This window comes from Vidua chalybeata, chromosome 2, assembly GCF_026979565.1.
Source record: "Vidua chalybeata isolate OUT-0048 chromosome 2, bVidCha1 merged haplotype, whole genome shotgun sequence".
In the NCBI taxonomy this organism is placed as follows: domain Eukaryota; kingdom Metazoa; phylum Chordata; class Aves; order Passeriformes; family Viduidae; genus Vidua; species Vidua chalybeata.
This window is the reverse complement of record NC_071531.1, coordinates 4,978,369-5,001,462: the sequence shown is the minus strand read 5'-3', so window position 1 is coordinate 5,001,462 and position 23,094 is coordinate 4,978,369. Positions and strand designations below refer to the sequence as shown.

The 23,094-nt window shown below is 43.8% G+C and overlaps 1 protein-coding gene across 2 annotated transcripts; it reads left to right on the top strand.

The window, feature by feature from the left end:
- The first annotated feature begins 7,658 nt into the window (after nt 1-7,658).
- Nucleotides 7,659-14,357, top strand: RSPH1 (radial spoke head component 1). 2 transcript variants are annotated; one of them, XM_053934984.1, is made up of 9 exons: nt 7,659-7,759; nt 8,154-8,267; nt 8,381-8,486; nt 9,489-9,579; nt 9,809-9,944; nt 10,228-10,299; nt 11,766-11,934; nt 12,331-12,426; nt 14,179-14,357. In XM_053934984.1, the coding sequence occupies exons 1-9, from the start codon at nt 7,700-7,702 to the stop codon at nt 14,199-14,201; spliced, it is 867 nt and encodes a 288-aa protein (XP_053790959.1). In that variant the 5' UTR covers nt 7,659-7,699; the 3' UTR covers nt 14,202-14,357. The 2 variants fall into 2 exon arrangements, with proteins under 2 accessions (XP_053790959.1, XP_053790961.1); XM_053934986.1 differs by having other exon boundaries at nt 7,685-7,747.
- Nucleotides 14,358-23,094: the final 8,737 nt, after the last annotated feature.

The following is a 23,094-nucleotide window of genomic DNA, read 5'->3' as shown; positions in this document are numbered from 1 at the left end:
CCAGAAGGAACCCAGGCACTGTCTATTCAGACTGGTGCACAGACACACACACAAGAAAAAAGATTTGTCTTCTTACAGCAGAAAAGGTCAGACCCATCACAGTGCATCTGTATACATGGTTTGCCATCCCAAATTATCACAACTATTCTTCATCATGTCAAATCCTCATTTTTAAAAAAATTACTGTTGCCTTGGCCCTTTTTACATTCCTTAAAGAATTTAACCTTGCTTGATTATCTTACTATTCTGTTACAAGCAGCTTGCAAAAAGCACGAGCCAAAGAGCCCCAGAAAACCCTGATATTTTTCATACTTAAAGTAGAAACTGCATCTCCCATTCAAATAAATGTTTCCTGTAATCCATTCCCTTGGCATCACTGAAACCTGCTGGCTGCCACACTTGGCACAGCTGCTGTCTCTGCTATGCCAGCGTGGGTCACCAGCAGCTCCAATTCCCAGAAGCCATGAAATAAATAGGAATATAGAGAGAAGCAGCAGCAGGAGCTCGTGCTGCTGGTTGCACAACAACCTCACAGAGGGGCCAGAGGTCGGGCAGAGATAAAAGGAGATCTACATGGTTAATAAAACAGAACACACACCCACAAGGTTTAAAATAACATGTGTAATCTAGAGCCTCACAGAAAAAAACAAACAGAAATCACGCTTTGCAAGTTGCTTTCCAGAAGGAAACACAAATGAAGGGTTTGGTCCAGGAAGTTGTTGTATTGGGTAGAAAGTGTGGCAGTGGTTTGGCTTTTTAAGCCCTGGCAATGTTCGTAGCAGAGGAAATAGAAAAGGATGAGTTCTTGTCTGCAAAAGCTAACAGAAGTAAAGATGTATGAGTTGGCAGATGCTTTCATGTGCTTGTGATGGTGATTCTCTCAGAAGAGATAATCTAATTTCCCAGTTGACAGTTAAATTTTACTTTCACAAGTGGTGCTCTTAGCTCCTCAAGTCCAGACAAAGCAAAATACTTTGAAGTCAATGGATGTCAGTGTTGTCTTTCCTTCACTGAATAGGTGACTCAGCAGAGGTCTGGATGCCAACTATTGCATCCCTTAGCTGATAAAAATATTTATTTTCTTTCCAGTAAATTGCATTTAAAAAATCTTTTTTGATTCATAATTTCACAGTTGGAAAAGATTAATCTGTTTGGCCATGGAGTGATCGCTTTGTCTTAAGGGAATAAAAAAAAATCATAACTTATTTACATAATAATGGGTTGTTAAATATTATTTGACTATCGAAAAATTGATATTTACTTAGACTTATTCCTGACAAGTAGCAGGATTCTGAGAACTGATATAATAATAGTTTTTGGTTGCCTTTATTAGTTTTACATGCTTTGTCTTCCCAACAGAGCAGCTGGAATATTGTATAAGGAATTGACATCAGCACTGGGTGCAATCCAGATATAACCTGCCATCGAGCTTTGGCAGACGGAAAAAAAATATCCAAAGGAGCCAAAAAAAGAGAGGCTTTGAAGGCTGTGCCTGTATGTTTGGGAGTAGATGGGCACTTGGAGGGGCTGGAACCTGTCGAGCTGAGTTAGCACATTATGTCCTGCCTGTTGAGAAAACAGTGCTGGCTCAGTGCCACACTGACGTGACCACAGAATTTCCACACTGGTACTTTCATTGCATGTATCTTGCCAGAAATCCAGGAATCACCAGCTGGTAGCTTTAGGAAGACACCAGCAGACGAGCACTGGGCCAGCACAGGCTTTTCCCCAGGCAGAGCAGGGCAGTACCCGAGTACTAAAGATGACTTACAAAGAAAACACCCTGTAACATGTGGAACACGGGCAGGGAGGGGCAGTAAAACTGTATTAAAAAATGCTTACATAGATACTGGTCAGCCTGGAGGAGACAATTAGAAATAACAGCATTTATCTGAAACCTGTGAGTTGTCTATTGGACTCTGCCTGCTCTGACTCTTCCCAAGGCTTTCCAGAGGGCTGGAGAGTGGGATGGTTAAACCACCTCATGCTGTCTAAGGAAGGATCTGTTTAAGAAGTGGCTGTAGCAGCAGTGATGATTTTGGGGATCTGCTGAAGGCAGCCCTGGGCAGAGCTGCTGCTTGTGGCCTGGGATCCATGGCTCCTGTAGCAGGTTCCCTGGAGCAGCTCTCACACCTACAGCCACCTGCTCACAGAAAAATGAACAAGAATGTTCTGAGAATGAAGAATTTAAAGCAAAACCAACCAAACAACAACAACACAACCAAAGCCAAAACACAACCAAGCTGTATTATTACAGATGGAATCTGTGAAACATCAAGTAGACCATCGTCTGTTAAAAAATGCAAATCTATTTTGAGGAACTTATCTTGAAGAATTTAATTCTGTTTCCTGCAGGAAATGGGATCGTTTTTCTTGTTATTTTGCCCTTATTTCTACTTTTAGATTTCCTGGAGATCTGGGTGGAATACAAGATATGGCTAGAGAAGCAATTGCTGAGGAGTAAACAGAGTGAATTAGGCAGGTAGGCTGCTGGCAGATTTCCTTTCTCCTTGCTTGCAGACTTGATCACTGAAAGGTAGTTAGACGAGGAGGGAGCACTGAGGCATATTGTAGCAGAAATCAAATACCAGAACCATGGTAAAATAGAAAGGAGACCAGAACAGAGCTTGCACTAAAGCAATTGTCTTGCAAGTCATGAATAAGGGGATGTTTGAAGGTATTCGAGCTGACAGGAATGAGGAGACAGCAAATTAATCCCATCTGCCTCAATCATTTCATTATTGTCTATTGAATCAATTCTGAATTATCAGATTAGGACTTCAGGGGGTATAGACAAAAGGATTGGGCTGCTTGAGCTTTATGTCATTACTATCTCTGCCTGAATAAAGAAGCTTAGGCTTGGGGTTTTATTTAATGTAAAAAAAAAAAAAAAAAAAAAACAACAAAAAACACTTCCAGAGAAAAACAGAGAAAATTGTAATATTGGTGCTGCTTTATTCTTATACTGACCATAAGATTTTTTTTTTTTTCTCTCATGAGTGCCAACTGCTTTCTTGGTATCACTAGTAACATTGACTGTTGTCAAAGTCTTGAGAAAAGATATCAGCAACAATTTCCTAAATGGAACCAAATGGACCTCTGTATGTCCCCACTGCACTTTAGTGGAAAGGGGGACCCCTTAGGTAAAAGGAAAAACCTGACAGTTTTCCCAGATGTCTGAAGCATGGAATGCAGCCTGTACTTCAAATTGAGCAGTGAGGTCAGAGAAATGGGAGGCAGGATGTAAATAAAACAGAACACTTTCCCTTGGATAATCTGCAGGAGGGAAATGAAAGGTCATATTTAGCCAAGAGACTAAAAAAGCATTATCTGTATTTCAAGAATGGCTTTCACACAAACTTAGGTTTTTGAATTGTCCTGCCTTCAGGATATGCAATGTTAATTGTACTTGGAGGAGGCAGTTGTAAACTGAGTGGCTAGAAAGGTCATTTGCTTGTTCTTCTGACTTAATTATGAGCACTTAGCTATCTTTACTTGGCATACACACATAGTAAGCAGATTTCATTTTGCCTGTAAAGAGCTTAAAAAGAGCTGTGTGGAGAGAAGTTCCCATCTTCAATGGATTTTGACATTTCAGAATCTTGCTTAATTCTCAATTGGATGAAAAAAAAACAGTATATGGAAGTTAGTGACACTAAATTCCACTTTGTCCGCTGTTTGTTCCCATTATCTCAGAAAATATTGAAAGTGTGCCTGATGATATTGCAGAATATTAAAAAGACCTGAAATGTGTCTTCCCAAACAAGAACTCCCCTTAGGATGTTATTTCAATTCCCTAATCCCACACTTTTCCTCCAAAAAGGCTGTTGAAAACAATCTGGTTTATATTTAAGTGTCAGGAGGAACAGATCTCATTTCATTTTTTCCTGACAGCTCCTGTTGACACTTTGCTAATATCTGTTACCAGCCATGCATTACACTTTTATAAGGAGAAAGATGGAAATTACTGTCTTCTAAGAAGGGAAAAAACTAATTCATTGCAGATTTCTGTTCTTTGAAGTCTTATCAAAAGACATAATCCTGCTCAAGTCTGTCCTACCAAAAGCAATGAAGGATCACCTGCATCTCTAATTGAGCCCAGAGAAAAACTCAAACTGACTTCAGTGCCAAGGACTGGCGCTCCCAGAGTCACCAACTCTGTCAGGAATGGTTGAGTAATGTGTGAAGTGACGAAACCAACCTGTGAGTCAGGCAAATTATCTCCACTCGTCCTGTTAATTTTGATGGCAGAAGATGAAAAGGCAGCTCCCTAGAGCCCCACTGCTGGCAGGGTGGAGAAAAGCTGGCTCAAGAGCCACTGCCCCTGGAAGAAGGATGCATGGTAGGACAGGGGCAGAGATCAGTGAGCTCCTGCAGGGCAGGAATTCCCAAGTGCACTGAGTGGGAATTAAGCAGCATGCTGCCTTTACCACATCAGAGGCTGTGTGTGCACCCTGCTGTATTTTTATCACCCCTTTGAAGCAGGACACTGAGTGTAACACAGAGGTAAACAAATAGTCCTGTAGTTTTGAATGTCCATTGTGTCTTTTCAGAGCTTGGTCAATGCTGGAAGGAAGTGTTCAGGTTGTTTCACAGGCCTGCACAGCAGAATTTTCCCTGCAAAATCCCTGAACTGCAAAAGTCTCTCCCTCCTAAGAGAGAGTAAAGTCCAAGGAGAAACAGGAGCATAACTGGCCTTAAAAGTGCTTTTTGGCCATTTCTCTCTGCAGAGGAGCTGAAAACCAAAAGAGGAGCTTAAAATCAAAGTGAGGACCTGCAAGGCAGGATAAAAGGACATCCAGGGCTGTCCTCTCCCACAGGAGGCACCTTCTGACATCTTGATTCCAGCAGCCTTTTCCTTCCCTGTGTTGTTGTTTCTTCCCTCTGTTTTTAAGTAGCTCTGGTAGCAATGGCTTTGGGTTTTAGTGGAGCTCTGGCTCCCTGTGGGGCTTCTGTCAAACTCAAACCAGGAGCTTCCTCAGGGCCACTCACAGCTGTGGCAGTTTCTGCTGTCCCTGCCAGGGTGACTGGCAGGCAGTGCTGGCAGCTGCCAGCTCAGCCAGCAGCAAGGGCAGAGCAAGTAATCAGCACAAATTACCCTCTCAGGACTTTGGACAAATGAAATTTGTATACCAGATCAGCAGGACTTTAGGAATATTGGTTCTCTGACAGAAAAGGGAAAAGAACAGGAAAGTAAGGGTGATAGCAGACCTCCTGAAGCTTAGCTTTAATCTGACATTGAAATACATCCAAATTCAGCTAGAAGACAAGAAACTACAAAATAAATTCTTCCTGTCATTAATTATATAGAAGCTGTAGATGTCCTCACAAGACAGTTTCTAGGTATAGAAAACTTTAAATGATGCCTCCCTCATTTAAGTAAAATGATCCTGTTGTAAAGACATTTATTCTGTCTGCCACTTCTGGATGCTGAGCAGTTTAACTTCTATAAAGAAAGAGTTCTTAGCTGCTTCTCCAGAAAACTGAGCTGCTTCAGACCCTTTTCCTTCTTCAGAACTCTGAAACTAAGCAAGAGCAGTTAATGATCATTATTAGTGGTCATCCTGGGGAGTGGCTCTGATGTCTTGTCACTGATGTCTTGTCACTGCTTCCTGTTTGTGTCACAGCTGTTCCCTGAGCCACGTCACCTTCCAGGCCAAAAGACACGTCTGGTTATTATTGTCATCGAGTTTAGCAGGGAGCACCTCCCTATGCATTCCCAACATGAATTCCCTTGTCACTCTGAGCTTCAGTGTCTGCTTAGAATTAATTTGCCATGACAGATGGAGTGAGCACTTTTATAATTAGAGACATTACCTTATCATAGATAAAAGAATTTAGCCAATCTTGGTGCAAGGAAGAAACAGAGGCATCATCAAGATGTGCACTCATGTCAGCTCTACAGGAGGTGAGCAGAGCAGTAGTTTGCACATTCTGCAATTGCTTATTAACAGTACATTATGCAAATTAGGCTTCCCTAGTCAAATGCTGGGAGTGTGCAGGAAAGAGAAATAACCATACAGTCTGAAGTCAATAAATGTGTAATGCTCTGCCAGCTAACAAAATTTAATTTCAGCATTCTTAACTGCTTCAAAGGCAAAGTGCTCTCAAATGAGTAACTAGATGTTAACTCAAAAGCTGGAAGGGTTCCTATGAACACAGAGGTATTTAGCAATAGTCTCTTCCTTTTTCTCTTTACCCAACTGAGGACAAAAAGAGACTTGCCACAGAAGTGACACCTTATTACTATTCATGCATTATTTAAATACTGGCTATTTCGATTCCTACCTATGAAAAGGAAGAAACCCACCTGAATATGGTGTATCTTTGTATAGTGATGATCCTGTTTTTCTTCTGGTTTGTGTGGTGGAGCTTTGATTTAGGGCATAAGGTGACCACCACCCATTTTCCAGCCACTTGCCAATCCTGTCTACCTCAGGAGCATCACCTGCTTTGCCCAGTGCTTGTCTAGCTCACTGCTTTTCACCAAGCATATCCTTGCCTGGCTCCTCTTGTCAATCTTTGGCCATTAAATTACTGTGCAAAGTGATGGTAAGGTGATTTTCCTGACTCCTGTATGAGAGAAAACAAAAAGTGTACTGGTATTTCTGAACATCAGTAAACCCACCCAAAAAGGAAAGAACCTAGGTGGAGGAATGGGTTTAAAATCTGAAATGTTGTTTTCAGGCCAGACCAGGTGAACTGCTGGGAGCTCTCAGAAGGCTGAGGGGGTCTCAGGTCACATCCCAGATGTCACCAGTTTCAACACACAAAAGGCACTGGCTGGGAAAAGCTGAGGGGGAGAGGCAGAGGGTTGGGGTGACCTCTGGAGATCACCCAGTCCAGCCCCCTGCCAAGGCAGGGTCACCCAGAGCAGTGACACACAGCACATCCAGGTGGGTCTGGAATGTCTCCAGAGAGGGACACTCCACACCCTCCCTGGGCAGCTGTTCCAGAGCTCTGCCACCCTCCACGTAAAGAAATTCTTCCCCATGTTGAGGTGGAACTTCTTGTGGTTTATTTGATGGCCATTGCTCCTCATCCCGATGCTGGGCACCACTGAAAAGAGTCTGGCACTGTTTTGAAATGAGCCTGTGCAGCAGCAGTGGGAAATGTTGAGAAGATCTTTAATCTGTCATACAGTTAACAGATAATGGGCAAACTCTGGGTGATGTCCATGTGTTAGAAAAACCAATTAAGAGTTTAGGGCTTGACATACTTTGTGCTCTCAGACCTGGAGAAGGAAGTTAGCAGAGCCTGGGAGGGCAATTTATTGTTGAGAACTGAACAGAATTTATAAACCACATTACATAAACCAGAGATGTCCTATCTGGGAAAAAGATAATAAAAAGACTGCAAAATGCGAATTAATTAGCATGAGAAGCGAGAAATCAATACCGAATAGAAGACAGAATACTAATTAATGAAGAGAACTATGTGAATTGTAAGCTAATTAACATTAATCTCATTGCCAAAATGTATACATAGATAAGCGTTTTGATGACTGGCATGCATGCTGCGGGGAGCCATCCCCGTGTTCCTTTAACTCTGAATCATTGATGCCGCCTTTCTAACAAACGGCGTCGGGAGTTTATTTTTATTTCCCCGCTGTTCGGCGTTGGGGTGCCCGGGCAGGCCCCGCTGAGGGGCGGCCCCGCCGCGCTCGCTCGGTTGTCACAGCGACCGCGACGCCGCGGCCATGTCGGACCTGAGCTCCGAGAACGCGGACGAGGCCGGGGAGGCCGGGGCAGGCATCGGGGTCCGCGGGGCCCGGGAGGAGCGGGCGGGCAGCGGCGAAGGGAAAGGGAAAGGGAAAGGGAAAGGGAAAGGGAAAGGGAAAGGGAAAGGGAAAGGGAAAGGGAAAGGGACCAGCCCCGGTCAGTGCCCGCCGGGCCGGGCCGGGCAGAGTTGCCGAGGGCAGCCCCGGCACGGCGGTGTCGGGAGTGCGGCTGTGTCACTGCAGGTGCCACTGCAGGCTCCTGACAGGGGTTGGGAGCAACGCGTCCACGCTTTGCAGCTGTGTGCCAAGAAGGCTGGGGGTGCCGGGGTCTGAGGCGAGCTGGAGCAGCTTTCCTCAAACACCTGTTTCCCTCTGATGAGGTCGGATTCTGCCAGGCCCAGTCCTTTCACCCTTTTCCCTCCGCGTTTGCCAGGAGTACGAAGGCGATCGCGATGCCGAAGGGCAGCGGCACGGATTTGGGAAGGCGCGGCTGCCCAATGGTGACACCTACGAAGGGGAGTACGAGCATGGTTTGAGGAGTGGACATGTAAGGCACCGACCCTGGTTGTGGTTCTGCTTCTGCAGTTGTGCTGTTTGGGCTCTGTACTGAAACAAGGGTGAGAAGTGACGGGTATTCCATCTGTACCAAATGTGTTTCAGGGGACCTACAGGTTTAAAAACGGTGCTCTCTACACTGGGAACTACCTTCAAAACAAAAAGCATGGCAAAGGTGTCTTTTTTTATCCAGATGGATCAAAATATACAGGTAAAGCAATGAACACAATTGTAGTCAAAAGGACACGTCCCCCCCTCGCTTCTCCTCCCCCCACAAATGAAAAGAGGGGGTGAATTGAAGAATGTCTTATTTTAAGAAGATACAAGAAGATACAAGATATTTTCCAAGATACATTGCTACAAGATCTTTTCCTCTTATTCCCTTTTTAGTAACAGTACTGAGAAGCTTGGGGTTTATTTATGGGGATTTATGTTAGGACATTTATTATGTTTATTGTTAAAAAAATAGGCTTCTTAATAGAGTCCTTATTTAGGGATTGGGACAATTGGAAGTTTGAAGAAGTAGTGAAATTTAGAGTTCCCCTGCTTGCTGGAGAGTACCTGAAACAACCAGAATCTATCAGTTAAGTTTCAAAGGACAATATTTCCTCCCTCATTTCTAAGCTAGGAAAGAAAAGACATTCACATTGTGAGGGCAAAAAGAGCAGCCCAATCTTGCCTTGCAGGAACATATGCACTGAGTTTTTTGGGTTTTAAAAAAAAATTATTTTAAGTTTATTTAGAAGAATAATTAAGATAGAAACCATCTAGCAGCCTTCTGAATAGATGTGCCCCAATAGTGACAGGACAACTTCAGCAAATGAGTCAAATTAAAGTAGCTCCTCTTTAAATTAGTGTGGAAATGTCACATTATCTAATGCAACTCTAATACATTACCCAATTCAAAGATAGGACTGGGTTGTTATGTGTTCATAATGGTAATAGAGAGCGATAATGGAGACAGATAATTACGGAAAAATGGAAAGGGAGGTCAGGCAGCAGCATAAATACATGTGGAGAGGAGCAGACTGATGAAAAAAGAGCAAGGGACTCTAGAGTAAGGAGTGATGTAAGGAATAGCGAGGAGTCCCAGCAGTGCCATAGCTTTATTTTCCTTCTCTAACACCTGTATCATAACGTTACAAACTGGCCACTGTATCACACAGTGAAATAAACCAGCTCTCACACTGCTTTTATCCTTTTGTCCTTGAAGGAGACTGGGTGCATGACCAGAGACATGGCTATGGAGAATATCTGTATGCAAATGGAGACACCTATACTGGAGAATGGGCTGACAACAAGAGGTTTGTTCCATTCTTACTGTTTCATTCTCCCAATGGCATTAAAATGCAAACATTATTTTCAAAGCATGTCTGACTGCAGCAAATGAGGTCCAGGGGTGACCTTGGCAATTTAGTCCAGCTTGAGTAGTTTCAGCTGCTTAATTAATACAGTTTTAATACCTTAATTATAACAACAGCCTAAACTCTTAATATTCACTGGTATAAAGCAAAATTATTATTTTCTCCCTAGGCATGGGCAAGGCACATATGTCTATAAAGACACAGGATCTAAGTATGTTGGTTGTTGGGTAAATGGAATCCAGGATGGACCAGCTGAACTTGTCCACCTAAACTACAGATTTAAGGGCAGGTTTCTCAATGGAAAGGTAAGTGTGCTTTCTATTCATCTGAATTGCCTTAATATGACCTATTTCCAAGTAAAATAAGAAGCTAGGCTTCTGATATTTTGTAGTATTTCCTGTCCCATAAGTGTAACACATGAAACTGAATTAATCTATAAACACAATGCTAAGTTTCTTTGCAATGTTGCTTTCAAACTGTAGTGTTACTGACTGTTGTATGGGATTTGTAGTAAAGGATATTTTACATTTCTGTGCTTAGAATGGATTAGCTGTTCAGTTCTCCTGATGTTTTTGTGGTTTTATGCAGCCTTTAGGTCGTGGCAAATTCATCTTTGATATTGGATGTGAGCAGCATGGTGAATACATACAACCAGTGCAGGTAAAAGAAATAGTGCAAGAGGACTCAGCAAATCAAATCTATTGTGGAGGAATATATAAAATGCCTTACAAACAGTGATGTTAAAGTAGATCTTACAAGCCAAAAAGGGTGGAAACTCATGCATTTTTAAAAACTAAATGATGTTTCATTTTGCTTTTTTTTTTTTTAATGTTTTCTACTGTGTAAGCTTTGAAAAGTACAAGGTGTGATTTTGCACTGCTTGCAGACATGAATCCTTTCTGCTTAAAAAGAGTCAGGACCTTCCCAAAACATTTGAAGCTTCAAACAACAGAGGAATATAAATATATTTGTATACATATTTAGCCTCTATTGGATTTTATTCTGAACACCAGGAAACAATGAGCAATATTTTTTGTGTTTCTGAACTACTTGGTGCTGTGCATTACAAATGGCAATTTCCAGCAGGGTCATGTTTGGGAAATATGTCCTATTGTTGTTCTGGTCATGTTAGGAGATTAATATCCACAGCTTCTAATAATTGTAGGAAGTGGTTGGGATCAAAGTCTGTTTTCCCTTCTCTATGCATGAATGTTTTGAAACATATCTGTTTGATATGGTGCAAAAATAGCTACAGAAGTAGGAAATATATTTTAATATTACTGTTTGATTTTTTTTTTAAATTGCCACATTTTAGCTTAGAGTTTCCTACCTCTATTGTCTGACACATTAGTTCCTGTTACACACTCTTTGAAAACTCTGTGATGCAGCAATCATTCTGAAGGATAAAATAATAATCATCAAATCCTATCAATTGTGATAGAGATATGCAGTGTTTGGAGGCTGTTTTGCTTTTTTCTGGCTAAAAGCAAGAGATCCTCAAATTAAGTATCAGATTTATAGGAGGATCCAGAGTAAGGTGTGTTTCCTTAGTTCAGCTGGGAATTCTTAGATGAGATTTTAAAGCAAGAGACAGTGTCACTAAAAAGATTAAATTTTGCCATTTTGCTTTAGCTGAAGCAATTACCAAACAAAGCCCACTAAAAAAAGAGAAGAAATTAGCTAATAATACAGACAATTATTCAATTATTAACTCCTTCATATTTGTAGAAAAACCATGATTTTTAAAAATTTAAAAAATATTTTCACATTTCAAACCCATAAGCCCTGTGCACAACCTTACTCCTTCCTAGATCCTTTCAAATGTCCTCCCTAGGCAAAGATTGAGGCAAAAACAGCTGTTTTTTTTCATTCTGCTTCTGTGTGAGACAGACAGTGCAGCATCTACCAGACAGAGCATCAGGTATCAATCATCAGTAATAGCCAACGGACTTGATCAGGATTCAAAGTGTAGTTCTTGTCCAAGATTTGCAGCTGCTGAGGTTCCTCCACCTGTAAATACTTTCACTGCCATTTTGATCCCAGATAAGGAGGTTTTAGTAAACTAACCCATCATCTTAATTACTGTCTGTAGGATGAGATACTGGATTTCATGAACTCTTTTCTAGGAAAAAGAGGAGGAAGAAGAGGATGAACCACCATTACCTCTTGAACCAATATGGAAAGTATCTGAAATTACCAAATTAACACCCTGGTCTCCCCATGATGACGAGCTACTAGTACCCAGAGAAGCAGCAGGTACAGTAGCTGAAGAGGAGAAAATTCCATCAGTTACAGGTTTGTTCTGGAAACATCTGGAACTTCCATGATTGAGTATGGTGATCATTGTTTTACATGTTTAATATCAAGTGATGTGAGAGGGTTTTTGTATGATTTTCCATGTATTGAATGTTTGGAACTTCAGAGTCCATTCATAAACTGCACAATATGTATGTATCCGTTTTATTTCACATAGCATGAGATACAACTGTCTTGGGAAGGCTGTGAGTTATTTGACTCTATATCATGGCTTGTTATACAAACTTGATTATAAACAGAGAAGATTCTGTGGGATTTCTCATGTGAACAACGACTGCAGCCTTCAGTAGGAATTAGGAGCTATTACATGAAAACAAAGGCTGAATGCAAATTTCTAAAATTGGTTTTCTTTGCTATTTCTTTCTTTTATTTCAGTCACTGAGGAGGGTGGAGATCACCCAGCAAGTGATGTAGGAGGGGAAGGTGAGGAAAGGAAAGAGGAAGAAGTAAATCAAGGTCAGGAGGATCAAGGTGAGAAATGGGGCATGTGTGCTCATTCTTTAATTAGCAATCAGGGTTTGAAATTATTGTGGATGTCAATCAGCTGAAGCCATGCTGCTGCTGGGAGACCATGGGAATCTCTGCCTTTCATAAGGAGGGCAGTCCTCTGGAGAAGTAAACTATGAGAAATTAAATTCATATCCTGCTACAGAACAAATTAAAAGTGACACTTCTGTGCATATACACTTGACAGCACTTGCAGAGCTGAATTTGTAAGAGATTGAATTTCCAAACTATTTTTTTAACAAAAATGAGAGAAAATATGTCAGGTCCTGAGAAGTCCAGGGAGTTCTGACCACTTCACTTTTCTCTCAAGAATACAACTGTGTATTCTTAATTCTCACCATTGTAGTTCAAAAGCAGGCAAAACAAATATGAAGTAACAAATTTTTCATGTTGTTTTGCATTCTGATTTGACTAGTTTCTGGTTGGTTTGTTTCTCTACAAACCAAGGAGATTTGAAATTCAGGTGCTCAGGTTTTCTTCCAGGCAGTTCAGAAGCCTGTTTTAAATACACAGTTACAAGAAGCAACAGGGATGCATCCATGTTTACTCATATTTAGCTTATAGGCCTCCAACCAATTGTGTTCTTTGTATTTATTCTTAAAATTTACAAGCTTTAAAATACCAGATCAATTTATCCATTTTTAATCAGCCCATTTTACAGTAAATCCAAACCAACCACTGTATTTAGGGATTAGAAAATCCCCTAAACCATATGAAAATGCCTGGAAGTATACACTAAACATTTAGGTCAACTCTTGTAGTTTTCAATTCATTTGCTTTTAATTTTCAGCTCTGAAGGTGTTCTCCAGCTTCAGGGCAGAACAAGCAGCTGGCTGACCTGGTGTGTAGGACTGACATCTTACCAGTGCCTGGGCTTGGGTCAAATCCATCAGAAATCTCAGCAGATTATAGCTCTGCTTTGGATTTGGCAAAAGTTCATTGAGCCTGGTTTGTCTCAAAGACCCTTGGACTCAAATAACCATTTGGACTGAACTTGATTCTAATAAATTTTCTGGCCCACCACAACAAAGCAGTTCTGGTTTTCCCAGTGGCTTTTCTAGAGTGTTTTTGAGAACAAATGAGCCCAGGTGTCTGTCAGATATGACACAGAGGCAGATGCCAATGCCTGAAAACACAGCAAAGTGAGAGATTCAAAGTTCCCTCCAACTCTTTATTTCCAGAATCAAGGAGTTGGATGATTTTAAACATTTTTCAGCATAGGTCTCCATCCATAATTAATGAGGCAACATATTGTTTCCCTTGTCTTTAGGTTTAGCAAGATTAAGTTATAGGATACGGGAATGATTTGAAGAAAATATGCATCCTGTGTAGAGCAGATATAACAAAATCTGGGTTTTTTTTTTTTTTTGCAGCCTGGTACTCCCTGCCCCTTTACCATCATTCTTTTTCCACACAGAAATTCCCTCTGTTTTGTTCTGCATTCTTTATGACATCATCTAACCAGGAGGCATTTTTTGGCTGTTCAGAGTTACATATGGGCTGGCTGGCAGTCAGTGTGGGTGTACTGAGTCTGTCTGCCAGCTGACAAACAATGTAAACAACTTCAATTCAAGTACTGGCATTGCAAGGCAGTGGGTGAGGAGGATTGAGGTGGACAGCAAAGTTCTAGAGTTATGTTTTAGAATACTGGGATTACTTTTCAGTGTTTTGTAATAAAATGCATCTCTATGCCCTGTCTTTCCTTCTACTCCACAGAAATTACTGATTTCGGAGGATGAACCAGAAGAAACAGAGGAATTGGGTACAACTAAAGGAAAAAATCCAGAAAATGAAATTTCAAAGTAGATTATTTAGTGTGATAAGCCTGCAATATTTTTATTTGTAAAAGGGTGTGTTAAGATGCTTTGAATAAACATTTCTGTCAGTGTTCTGTCTGGAATGTGTACCTTTGGGCCTTTTATAATCTCAGATTCTCACAGCAACTTCCTTTATTCCATGTAGCCAGTAATGAGGTGTTAAATCCAGTGTGGAATTATTCTGGATTCATGAAGCCATGAAGCTGTGTCCTCACAACTTAATCTTCTACTCCTGGTGGTTTTTGTCCTTCTTGAACCCTGCCTCTGGGCACAGAGATCTGGGGGTCTTGCTGGTGAAGACAAAGGCAGCAGTGGATTTCCCAGCTCTCTCCATTTTCCCTGTCAGTAGGGCACAATTCCAGGCCTACAACAAGGTTTTCCTGTTGATTTTGCTGTTGTCCTTGCATCTGTAGAAGCTCTTCTTGTTGCCCTAAATCTTCCCTTGCCAGTTGGAACTCCAATTGAATTTTTTTATCCTAACACACTGGTGCAATGTTTTTAAATTCTTCCTTTTTAGGCTCTGTATACTACTTGTTTTGGTTTGGTCTGATTTTGGTGTGTTGCAGCTCAGTCCCAAGATACTTCTTTACCACGTCCCTTCCTTAAGCTGTTTCAAGGACACTCAACTGATCAGGGTGAGGGAGTGGCTCTGTGACAAATTCCTGGCATTGTGCCACATCATCATAATGATCATCACTGATCCACAAGCTCTTAGCAAAAATGTTGTCCATATACAGAATAGTTTCATGCATTCAAGCAGCTTCTTCACATGGAGGAAAACTCTTCTCCAAATTTTACCTTTCTGTCTTTATTAATGAGTCCTTCATTCATTGGAGAACTGTGGTTATGTGAGCTGTCCCACTGTGTTTCAGTTTTTCTGAGGATGTCGCTGTTCTGCATCTGAAACAGTTCCTGGTTTCTTCTTTTCCCAGTTTTATACATATACTCTAAGACAGGCTCATTTTTGAGTTGTTTTATCTTCATGATGGATATCTTGCTACCATCATCCTGCTCCATTTATGTAGCAATCCTCAACTTAATTCCTTAGTGTAAGCAGTTCTTACCATCCTCCAAGATACCAAGTTTCTCCTCATCAGATTCTCAAACCTGCTGGAAAACACACTCTTACTTTGTTGCTCAAAGAGGGAGCCATGGTGATTAAAGCCGAAGCAGGAGCGCCTTGCTCCTGTAGCTACTGAGTTACAAGAGGTGGCAAAGGCAGCAATTCATCTGCCCTGCTCAGCTTCCTGTCCCCTGCAAACGTGCTGAGGATGAACTGGATCCACTGTCTGTGTCATGGGGGAAGCCATGCAAGAGCCCTGGAGCCTCTCAGGAGGAAGCAGCTCCTGGGATGTCTCTGTGCTAGAGCATGACAGAGATGCAAGAGGACAATGTGAACCCCAACTCGCAGCCACCCAGCCCCTTGCCCAGCTGGCTGAACACCAGGCCCTCGGCAGGCACTTGGTGAGGGCAGTGGGTGGCTCAGTCCTGCCCCTGTCAGGGACTGAGGAGGGGGCCTTTGTCAGTGTGGAGGAAGAGCAGGAATCTGACATGGATCATGTGCTTTCCCAACGGGAGATGTTAGGAGCTACCAAGAGATCCCTGACTGGGAAGAATCTCTTGAGCGAGAGCTCTCCCAAGGAGATGTCAGTGGCTGTGGAGAACTCTCCAGCTGGGATGAAGAGAGCAGGAGCTGTCCCAGGGAGAAGCCCTTAGCTACCAAGAATTTTCCATGGGGAAGAATGCATGGAGCAAGGGCAGTCCCAAGGAGCAGTCAGAAGCTCCCCAGAACCGTCTGACTGGGAGGACTCTGCTGGCCAAGAGCTTTCCAAAGAGGAAGACTCCGCTGGCCAAGAGTTGTCCCAAGGCAATGGTAGCAGACCCTTTGTGCAGTCCAGTCGGGACAATGATGGTGACAAAGAGCTTGCTCAGGACAATTGGGAACACGTGAGTGTCCACAGCAATGGGGTCAGGCCCTTGCTGCGGGAGAAGGACACGGGACAAACTGAGCTTCTCTGAGCTGAGTGAAGAAGACGGGGAGCAGAGACTGGGAGTTTTTGCAGAAGACGGGCTCCCAGTGCCTGTCCCTCGGGAGGCCTGGGTTGAGCACAGGGCTTCTCCTGCCTTCAAGGAGCAGATGCCAGAGGCAGGGACAGAGAGCCAAAACAATGAAAGTTTGGTTTAAGAAATAGTAGTAATAAGAAAAGAACCCCCCCCCCCCAAAAAAAAAAAAAAAAAAAAACCAAAAAAAACAACCCAAAAAATCACCAAAAATCCCCCCAATAAAAAAAACAAAACAACACCACACAACCCCCCCCAAAAAAAAACCCAAAGAAAACAAGAATAAAAATAGGAATACGAATAAGAGTAAGATTAAGAGGAATAAGATGATTAAGAAATATTAGTAGTAAACTATAATAATTGTAAGAAGAAAAAATAAAAAAAAGTTGAATAAGAAGAATAAGAATAAGATGAAGAAATCATTGTAGTAGTAAAGAAGAAGATTATGATAAAGAGGAAGAAATTGTAAAAAATAATAATAAGAATAACAGAAAGAATAAGGATAAGTTGAATAACTTATTATAAGAATAATAAGAATAAAATAAGAAGAAATAGTAGCAGTAGTAATTAGTAAGAAGTGTTAGAATAAGAAAAACAGTGAGAAGAACAAGAATGACTAAGATGAAGAAAAAGAAATACTTGTAATAGTAAATAAGAATAATAAGATGAAGAAGATGAAATTGTAGTAGTATTAAATAATATCAAAATCCACACCTTCTAGTATCACAGAATGAAGGGGAGGGCCTTAAAGATCATCTAGTTCCAGCTGGTTGTCTTCTTTCTGTCTCTCACTGTCTCTTTCTCTCTGAGACCCTTTTGCTATTTCTTTCTACCTCTCTACCTCCCCTTTATTGGTAAATAAAATCCATGTTAAATAAAATCCGTATGTTGTCCTCATATGGTCTCCTTTGCAGCTTCATTTGGGCAGAGGCCTCTCTTGTAACACCTGCTCAGGGTCCCTTCCGGCCGCCAGCATTCCAGGAGTCTGTCAGCTCCTCTCTTCCCTTTTCTTCTTGTCTCTGCTTTGTGCTGGGAATGTGCTTGAAAATGCCCAGCAAAGAAGCCTTTGCTGTCTGCTCTGGGAGCCCACCCAGCTTCGGGACCTTGTCACCTGCAGCTGCAGCTCCCTCGAGAGGCAGGGCAGAACCAGCACCCCAGAGCCTCGGGAATTCCCCGCTGTGGTCCATGGCACACACTGCAATGGTCTGCAATTCCAGCTTCCAGCAAGGAAAAGATGTTCCTGCCCTTTCAGGCAAAGCTCTGAAGGGGCTGAAAGCCAAGTGGAGCAAGATCTTGCAATGACAGTGCATGACCAGCTTTCATAACTTCATCAAGGGTTGTTTTAGAACATGGACTGGGAAAAAAATCAGGCGAGGGTCTTTGGCTGGGAGGTGCCACAGGTAAAGAGAGACAGTATGAAATAAACAGAGCAGGCAAAGAAAGAAAGAAGAGAAAGGACACAAGTAGCACTAAGCTGAGAAGGTGGCACTCTGAAATCCAAAGTGGAACTTCCTGAAAAGGAATGAGACAGAAATAAAGAAATCTGAAACTTTGGATTACTATGCAATTTCTCCCATTATCACAAACCTCCTCCTGATAACAACAATCATGCAGCACAATTTTCAGAAAGTCCTTAGTTCTGAATTGATGTTGCAGGCTGCGGACACAATGAAACATGGAATGGGCTTTCTCCTCCTCCCAGTTACTTTGACATCCTCAGGAGAGGAGGCAGCAGGAAGAAAAGGGCAGCTTGCATTCACCCTTCAATAGGACACGGGGCAGGGGGAGGAAAGGTCTTGTGATCACTGTAGCTGTTCCCACAGGGATGTGAAGGCTAATGCCAGAACCCCAAGTGTCACTTTAAGGGTGTCTTGCAGTTGTTGGGTATTGAGGGGCAGCATGGTAATTTTACTCACTAGGCTTTGTAATTCTGCCACAAGCCAGGTGAGTAGGCCTCAGCCTCCTGGATACAAAAATTTTGTGATCTTTCTTTTTTGGAGGAGAAAGCCAGGCCCATTGGTAGCCAAAGCCCAGTGCCCAGAGGTGACATTAGTAGGGTTCTTTATTGCATGAAAAGATGTGAGGGGCTGTTCACGTAACTCTGCAGTTGTTGCTTAGTGTGCAAACAGCATCACTCAGTAACGCTGAGGGAAGGGGAAAACTTTTGTTGTATGAAAACCAACAAAAAACTCTGAATTTGACACTGGTGTCTTTGGCAGGCCGGTGAATGCCTCTCCTGGCCCAGTGTCCCTAAGGAAAGTCCCCCTCACAGGGGCCTGGGCACAGCAAGGGCTACAAGTGCCAAGTCCGTGGCTGCTCCGTGCTGCTTCCACCAGGGTCGGCTGTTGAAGGGATGTCGGGTGTGGCCCTTGGTGACACAGGTGTGTGGTGCCAGGGCCCGTGGTGATGCAGGACATGGTGGCACCCAGAGGCCTTTGTGACGTGGCAGAGCCCTGCCCTGCCAGAGGGGTATCTAAGGGGCGCAGAGCCCTGGGGTGCCCAGTCCCAGGAGAGCCGCTCTGTTAGAAGTAGCTCCCCTGAGAGCCTCTGTGGCAGAGCACGATGGAGACGCTCACAGAGGAGGTGAACCCCAACTCCCGCCCTGCCATGGAGCAGCCAGGCCTGTACACAAAGCCCCAGGTGATGGCCAGCCATGGAGGGAGAGGGGACAGAGGGACTTGGGATGGAGCTGGAGGCAGGGGCCTGGGGGCCAGGGCCGGGCTGGCGGCTGTGCCAAGGCAGTTGCCTCCTTCCCCCACGGCGGGGGCACAGAGCCAGGGCCCTGCTCTGCACAGCCCCTGGTGCCCCCCCAGCCCCAGCTGCTCCCCCAGCCTCTGCCCTGGGTGGCTGGAAGCCCTCAGGGAGCAGGGCAAGGGGGCAGTAGCAGGGACAGGGCTGCCAGGGCCACAGATTTTGGAGTGGGATTTGGCCAGGGAGGAGAGAGAGTGGGAACCCTACTTGGGCCAGGAACTGCCCCAGTGGGGAAAGCAGAGTGTCCAAGAGCTGGACCAGTGGGAGTATGAAAGATACCAGGGGCCTTCCCAATGGGGAAAGGTGAGTTTCCAAGAGCTGGACCAGTGGAAATATGAGACATCCCAGGAGCTGCCCCAGTGGGGAGACGTGAGAGTCCAAGAACCATTCCCTTGGGAATGTGAGGGGCACAAGGAGCCTTCCCGATGGGAAAATGAGAGTGTCCAAGAGCTGGACCAATGGGAATATAAAAGATACCAGGAGCTGTCCCAGTGGGGAGACGTGAGAGTCCAAGAACCATTCCCTTGGGAATGTGAGGGGCACAAGGAGCCTTCCCGATGGGAAAATGAGAGTGTCCAAGAGCTGGACCAATGGGAATATAAAAGATACCAGGAGCTGTCCCAGTGGGGAGACATGAGAGTCCAAGAACCATTCCCTTGGGAATGTGAGGGGCACAAGGAGCCTTCCCGATGGGAAAATGAGAGTGTCCAAGAGCTGGACCAATGGGAATATAAAAGATACCAGGAGCTGTCCCAGTGGGGAGACATGAGAGTCCAAGAACCATTCCCTTGGGAATGTGAGGGGCACAAGGAGCCTTCCCGATGGGAAAATGAGAGTGTCCAAGAGCTGGACCAATGGGAATATAAAAGATACCAGGAGCTGTCCCAGTGGGGAAATGAGAATGTCCAAAAGCTCTATGAATGGGAATATGATAGACATGAAGAGCCTTCCCAGTGGGGAGATGTGACTGTCCACGAACTGTTCCCGTGGGAGGATGAGTGCCACAAGAAGCCTTCCCAATGGGGACATGAAAGTGCCCAAAAGCTTTACCAGTGGGAATATGAGAGATATGGTGAGCTTCCCCAATGGGAAGGCTCCATTGACCAAGAGCTGTATGAGAGGGAAGTCAGACAAGACCCAGAGCTGTCCCAGAGGGGACACAGGAGAGACATAGAGGAGTTGCAGGAGGGCTGGGAAGAGATTGCCACCTGCACCATTTGGATCAACCCCAAGTACCCACAGCTCCTGCAGGACCCCAACGCTGCTCCCCAGGACTCGGCCAAGGCAGCCCCTTCTCCTGCCTTGGCTGAGCAGGTGAAGGCAGCAGGGGCACAGAGCCAGGGCCCTGCCCCACACAGCCCCTGCTGCCCCCCAGGCCCCTCAGCTCCCCAGCCGGGAGCCCAGGCCCTCAGGGAGCAGCCGGCTCCCCCCAAGAAACGCCCGTCCCGCTTCAGGCGGGCGCTGCGGGCGCTGCGGGCGCTGTTCTGCTGGCCCTGCCTGAGGCCACAGCCGGACAATCCGTGCCCGCTGCCAGCGCCAGGCTGGGCCCCGCAGGTGGCGGCTGGCCCGGAGCCTGCCCGCTGTCACACGGGCTGCCTTTGATGTCCAGGTGTCAGGGACATCAGTTCCTTGTCGGGAGAATGGCCTGCCTGAGGCTTAGGGCTTGAGAGGCACCAGCGATGTCAGAGCCAAGGGCAGGTGCACAAAGCCTGGGGAGAAGGAGCTCCTGCTCAGAGGGGACACCAAGGATGCAGGAGTGACAGCCACAGGGACATTGGGCAGAACTTCCCAGGTAGAACAAAACTCATCAAGCCAACTCAGCAACTGTGCTGAAATCGGCTCCAGCTGGGGAAAAGGTACTTCTGGCACAGGGAGACAGCGACCACTGACTCCTGGCCCAGTGACCCCAGAAACCCAGTGAGAAAAAAGAAGAGACAGACTGAGCACAGAGAAGGACTAATTAACATAAGAAGCAAGGGAATCTTTAAACCTATAAAAGAAAAGTATCAATACTGATATATTAATGCCAAGATACTAATACTAATTATTAAGGTATTGCAAATTAATATTATTCAATAATAAGATAAAAGATTACTTCAGTATTTAATACACACCAAACCAAAATACTATTATAAAATACAGATATAAATATTGTGTAATATTTATAATGTCTATAAATATAATATTCTCAATATAATAAATATTGAGAAATAATAGATTTAGAATATTGTAAAATAATACAATATATATACAATATATGTAATACACGATATAGAACATTAGAGTTACATATAATATAAATGTAACATCTAAATATTTAGATATGATGCTATAAAAAATGAAAATAATTTTAACAAAAAATAATATATGAATTTAATAAGAGAGCCATATATCTGGTGACCGATGAACATGAATACCTTTGTTTGCTAAAAAATATAAATACTGGAAAGTTTTGATAGTCGCTGTGCTGGCTTTGTGGATTTGCCACCCAGCACCTCCTTCTGTGCAGAACTGTAAATAAAGGAAATAGCTGAACTCTGTGTGGGGATTGGCTCCTTGCACACGGGATGAAAGAATCCATTTTGGGACAGCAGCTTTGCCATGGACACATTGCTAAAAGATGCTGCTTTTTCAGCCAGGCTCAGCTGTGCCTGGCCCATCTCGGGAGCCAGACGGGCGCAGGCAAAGCAGCAGAGGTCTGAAACTCGGCGGCTGCGCGGTCGCTGTGGCCAAGACAATCCCACATCAGCCATGAGAGCCTCTGGGAACGAGCAACAAATCACAGAGGGCACCTCTGCGAGCCGGCTCCCCGAGTCCCTGTACCGAGAAGTTGTCGTCCAGGTGTTGGGGGAATCTCCTGGGGCTGTTTGGACCAGCTGTGTGGTGTTCCCAGTGAGCACCTGGCAAATTGAATTCCCCACAAGGACAAGGGTGGCTGATTTGGAGGTGTCCCTTGGTTCCTCCAAGAATCATTTGTTGGGGTCATCATCCTGGTTGGGTGGCCAAGAGTGGCCTCCCACAATTATAATGTACAATATTCTCTAACAGATGTCCAGAAGTATGGTCACTTCAGGTAAAGAAATGTCACTTTTGGATAAAGTGATTTTTGATGCAATATTCCATGCTGAATTGGCATATGAGAGATGTTATATACTTTACTTTCTCTTCATAATCTCTAGAATATCCATTACTTTGAAGGCTTAGGATGTCAGATTTACTACAGATAAAAATCCCAACTGAGAAACCAGTCGGTTTTCTTCTTCACAACCAAACATGGACCCAGCTCAGCTATGGAGAGGGCACATGGTCCTGTGGCTGCCCTTACTGCTGTGATCCTGAGAGGCAGCACTACAGAGCACACCACAACTTCCTCCCTTTCACCTTTCTCTTCCCGCCATCCTCTATCGTAAAAGTGACTCCCAAGGCCTGGGAAGAATGAGCTCTGAACTCCAATGATTTCAGAAGGCTAATTAATTACTTTATTAAACTATATTATACTAAAACTATATTACACTATATTACACTAACAAGAACTATCACTAACTAACTAACCAGCAAACCCGTGACTCTCCTGAGAGTCCTGACACAGCTGTGGATCCAACTGGTCAATGAATCCAAAACACCATCACCAGAATCCAATCAAGCAATCACCTTGGGTAAACGATCTCCAGAACACATTCCACATGGGCACAAACACAGGAGCAGCAAATGACACAAGACTTGTTTTGATTCTCTCTTCTCTGCCTCTCTCACAGCTTCTCTCAGGAGAAATCCTGAGAAAGCTAAGTCTTTCTCTGTTCAGAGGGCATGTGAATACCACACCACCCACCCCTGGGATAGATGATTTTAGATTATATTAGAACCTCTGCTATCTCTCTTGAGGGATGCTTTTAAGTTAACTGCTGATATGAACACAACATCTATCTACTGGATATGATTACATGAAACAGTTGAATCTTTCAGGGTAGGAGCACCTTTACATTTCCTGCTTTTTGTACAAATC

Excerpts from the sequence above, each read along its gene's own strand:
- RSPH1 (XM_053934984.1), top strand. The coding sequence starts at position 7,700 with ATGTCGGACCTGAGCTCCGAGAACGCGGACGAGGCCGGGGAGGCCGGG. Across the intron at positions 8,487-9,488 it reads AGATGGATCAAAATATACAG|GAGACTGGGTGCATGACCAG; the intron begins GTAAAGCAATGA and ends TTGTCCTTGAAG. Across the intron at positions 11,935-12,330 it reads GAAAATTCCATCAGTTACAG|TCACTGAGGAGGGTGGAGAT; the intron begins GTTTGTTCTGGA and ends CTTTTATTTCAG.